The 5,000-nt window shown below is 43.4% G+C and overlaps 1 protein-coding gene across 2 annotated transcripts in view; it reads right to left on the bottom strand.

Moving 5' to 3' along the window:
* The window catches only part of LOC123491238 (serine/threonine-protein kinase LMTK1-like), a 48,640-nt gene that overhangs the window by 30,520 nt on the left and 13,120 nt on the right, over positions 1–5,000 (bottom strand). For both annotated transcript variants that reach the window (XM_045221445.1, XM_045221444.1), the window contains exon 2: positions 215–348. In XM_045221445.1, coding sequence (XP_045077380.1) covers positions 215–348 — 134 coding nt within the window. The remainder of the gene's footprint in view (positions 1–214; positions 349–5,000) is intronic.

Raw genomic sequence — 5,000 nt, 5'->3', positions numbered from 1 at the left:
GAGAGAGAGAGAGAGAGAGAGAGAGAGAGAGAGAGAGAGAGAGAGAGAGAGAGAGAGAGAGAGAGAGAGAGAGAGAGAGAGAGAGAGAGAAAACAGAGAGAGAGAGAGAGAGAGAGAGAGAGAGAGAGAGAGAGAGAGAGAGAGAGAGAGAGAGAGAGAGAGAGAAAGAAAACAGAGAGAGAGAGAGTGAGAGAGAGATTAGAGTTTATCTCACTTTGAACCCGATGTGTCCCTTCTTACAGCAGAGGCAGGCCAGCATGAGGAAGACGAAGGTGAAGAGCCCAGAGAAGGAAACAGCCACCACCGCCAGAGAGGACGGCCACGACAGCTCACTCAGCGGAGCGCCGTCTACAGGACGGGAAGAGATACAGCGGTTAATAACTACAACAACAACAAAAATTACATTTAGAATTAATTTAGCAGACGCTCATACCCAGACTGTCTTATAGTTAGTGCATTTAGACAACAACAACAACAAAGGAAGTAAACGGTACCAGGAAGTAGACCCTTGTGGCTGAAGTATAGACCTTCCCAGCGGTATACTGGAGGGTGTATACCGTATACCCTCTTGTTGTCACTGGGCATTGCATATACTCACTTCTTAATCCCCACTGATGTGTATCAAAGTAGGGTGTAGTGGAGGTATATGACTTATCAATGATGCAGTACAATAGAGAAATCATGCACAAAGTAGCCTATAATGCAAAGCACGTGAAATATTTGGCTTATCCAATCGCATGTGAATAAATACAAATGTAACCTTTAAAAACGGCCAATAATGAAATAATGTGCACGAGAACAGCGGCTGAAATTGTTCTGATTGACTGGTCATTCAGAACGTTACTTTGCTTCAATCATAGATTTTTGCTTGCCGGCGCCTTGGCTGTTTTCCTGAAATGGAAACTTAATTCTCATACTTCTCAAATGAATTATGAAGCGAACACATCAAACAACGTTGTCAACTGTCCAAGCTAATACAAGTAGTGGACTAGCAGACAGTTTGGACAACGACCGGGAGAAGAATGACTTCCCCTCTGCTGTGGCAGCCAGCCCTGCTCCCTCCTCAGGAACCCATGAGACAACCCTGGGCCTCCCGAATGGCGCAGTGGTCTAAGGCACTGCATCGCAGTGCTAGCTGTGCCACTAGAGATCCTGGTTCGAATCCAGGCTCTGTCGTAGCCGGCCGTGACCGGGAGACCCATGGGGCGGCGCACAATTGGCCCAGCGTCGTCCAGGGTAGGGGAGGGAATGGCCGGCAGGGATGTAGCTCAGTTGGTAGAGCATGGGGTTTGCAACGCCAGGGTTGTGGGTTTGATTCCCACGGGGGGGCAGTATAAAAAATAATGTATGCACTCACTAACTGTAAGTCGCTCTGGATAAGAGCGTCTGCTAAATGACGTAAATGTAAATGTAAATGTAATGATGACAGTGTCAGTGCTCCCTCCTCAGGAACCCATGATGACAGTTGAATGACTAACCAGGCCAGCCTAGTTCAGCTCGGCTCTGTAGTGTGAAGAGAGCTACTGTAGGAACTCAGAACATAAGAACACAATGGTGGTTTACACACTGCAGGACTACGCTGACACTAAACAAAGTCAAGCCCAGATGAGTTGGCCTGGATCTGCATCCACCATAATGTCTTGAACCATGCTAGAAAGGTCAGTGTGAAGATAATATCCAGGCCAGCCCAGTGCATCTTCGGTTGTCCTGACTGTGAAAGACCAATATGGGATTCATCATTTTTGGTCATTCAGTGTATACAGTTGAAGTCGGAAGTTTACATACATCTTAGCCAAATACATTTAAACTCAGTTTTTCACAATTCCTGATATTTAATCCTAGTAAAAATTCCCTGTCTTAGGTCAGTTAAGATAACCACTTTATTTTAAGAATGTGAAATGTCAGAATAATAGTACAGAGAATGATTTATTTAAGCTTTTATTTCTTTCATCACATTCCCAGTGGGTCAGAAGTTTACATACATTCAATTAGTATTTGGTAGCATTGCCTTTAAATTGTTTAACTTTGGTCAAACGTTTCAGGTAGCCTTCCACAAGCGTCCCACAGTAAGATGGGTGAATTTTGGCCCATTCCTCCTGACAGAGCTGGTGTAACTGAGTCAGGTTTGTAGGCCTCCTTGCTTGCACACGCTTTTCCAGTTCTGCCCACAAATTGTCTATAGGATTGAGGTCAGGGCTTTGTGATGGCCACTCCAATATCTTGACTTTGTTGTCCTTAAGCCATTTTGCCACAACTTTGGAAGTATGCTTGGGGTCATTATCCATTTGGAAGACCCATTTGCGACCAAGCTTTAACTTCCTGACTGATGTCTTGAGATGTTGCTTCAATATATCCACATAATTTTCCTTCCTCATGATGCCATCTATTTTGTGAAGTGCACCAGGCCCTTCTGCAGCAAAGCACCCCCACAGCTTGATTGTCACGGATTCCGCCGAGGCTGCTCCTCCTCCTTGTTCGGGCAGGCTTCGGTGTTCGTCGTCCCCGGAGTACTAGCTGCCACCGTTTGATGTTATCTATGTTTGTTTGGTTTTGTCTGATTAGTGCACCTGTTCCTTATCACGTCTTGATTATGTCACCTATAAGTTTCCTTTGGTTTTGTTTGTAGTTGTGTGTCGTTGTACGCCTGTCGTTTGGTGTAGATTGTTTTTGTTTGCTTATTGTTAGTGCTGTTGCACTTTACGCACTGTTTTGCGTATTCGCTCGCCTCCAGTTTTATGAGGCCTGTATGGATTGTTCTTTGCTCCTGTGACTATTAAAAGTCGGATCGACTAAGCTTCTGTGTCCTGCGCCTGACTCCAACACCACATCCACATCAGCCCTTGACATTGATTCTGCCACCCCCGTGCTTCACAGTTGGGTTGGTGTTCTTCGGCTTGCAAGCTACACCCTTTTTCCTCCAAACATAACGATGGTCATTATGGCCAAACAGTTCTATTTTTGTTTCATTAGACCAGAGGACATTTCTCCAAAAAGTACGATCTTTGTCCCCATGTGCAGTTGCAAACCGTAGTCTGGCTTTTTTATGGCAGTTTTGGAGCAGTGGCTTCTTCCTTGCTGAGCGGCCTTTCAGGTTATGTCGATATAGGACTTGTTTTACTGTGGATATAGATACTTTTGTACCTGTTTTGTCCAGCTGTTGTTCTGGGATTGATTTACACTTTTCGCACCAAAGTACGTTCATCTCTAGGAGACAGAACGCGTCTCCTTCCTGAGCGGTATGACAGCTGTGTGGTCCCATGGTGTTTATACTTGCGTACTATTGTTTGTACAGATGTACGTGGTACCTTCAGGCGTTTGGAAATTGCTCCCAAGGATGAACCAGACTTGTGGAGGCCTACAATTATTTTCTGAGGTCTTGGCTGATTTCTTTTGAAGGTAGGCCTTGAAATACATCCACAGGTACACCTCCAATTGACTCAAATTGTGTCAATTAGCCTATCAGAAGCTTCTAAAGCCATGACATAATTTTCTGGAATTTTCCAAGCTGTTTAAAGGCACAGTCAACTTAGTGTATGTCAACTTCTGACCCACTGGAATTGTGATACAGTGAATTATAAGTGAAATAATCTGTCTGTAAACAATTGTTGGAAAAATGACTTGTGTCATGCACAAAGTAGATGTCCTAACCCACTTGCCAAAACTATAGTTTGTTAACAAGACATTTGTGGAGTTGTTGAAAAATGAGTTTTAATGACTCCAACCTAAGTGTATGTAAACTTCCCACTTCAACTGTAGGTCACTGTTTCTCATGGAACTTTTCACACAAAGCGCCTTCCCTTTTCCGGGCGGACCGTTTGGGAATTGTTTTGCAAAGTTAGAGTATACCCACTTCTCCAGGCACCACTACACCACTACACCACTGGACCTTCGTCATTTCCTCACAGTGCGTGACTGTACACAGACGGATAAATGTGCTGTAACACCTACAGAAACAGTGTTACAGACATATACATGTGCTGTAACACCTACAGAAACAGTGTTACAGATGGATAAATGTGTTGTAACACCTACAGAAACAGTGTTACAGACAGATAAATGTGCTGTAACACCTACAGAAACAGTGTTACAGACAGATACATGTGCTGTAACACCAACAGAAACAGTGTTACAGACAGATACATGTGCTGTAACACCTACAGAAACAGTGTTACAGACAGATAAATGTGCTGTAACACCTACAGAAACAGTGTTACAGACAGATACATGTGCTGTAACACCTACATAAACAGTGTTACAGACAGATAAATGTGCTGTAACACCTACAGAAACAGTGTTACAGACAGATAAATGTACTGTAACACCTACAGAAACAGTGTTACAGACAGATAAATGTGCTGTAACACCTACAGAAACAGTGTTACAGACAGATAAATGTACTGTAACACCTACATAAACAGTGTTACAGACAGATAAATGTGCTGTAACACCTACAGAAACAGTGTTACAGACAGATAAATGTGCTGTAACACCTACAGAAACAGTGTTACAGACAGATACATGTGCTGTAACACCTACAGAAACAGAACATTTTGTACAGGCTCCAGACAGGCAGCTAAACGTTTCATCACACCTACAGAAACAGAACATGTGGTAGAGTATACAGGCTTCAGACAGATTATTTAATATGGGTTGCATCTCAAATGGTACCCTATGCCCTATATTGGGCACTACATTTGACCAGGGCCCATATTGAATAGGGTACCATTTGGGATGCAGATCTAATACGGAGGGAACAGTGTAGCGTAGGAGCAGCAGGGACTCACATTGCTGCCGCAGATAAAATAGTGAAAACATGATGCAAATGGACCTAATGAAAGTGTAATCTACTTTATATTACTGCAATCAGATCAGCAGCGTAAAGATTCACCAGAGACCGTTTCCTCTGACTGCCTCACAACATGTGTTATATTGTTTACTATTAATGACAGTAGAGTATACATGAATGGTACAGAAAGGGAGTAAACACACACAAATGAAAG

Source organism: Coregonus clupeaformis, chromosome 7, assembly GCF_020615455.1.
Source record: "Coregonus clupeaformis isolate EN_2021a chromosome 7, ASM2061545v1, whole genome shotgun sequence".
Classification (NCBI taxonomy): Eukaryota; Metazoa; Chordata; class Actinopteri; order Salmoniformes; family Salmonidae; genus Coregonus; species Coregonus clupeaformis.
Note: the sequence above shows the minus strand (reverse complement) of the source record. Positions and strands in the feature narration are given on the sequence as shown.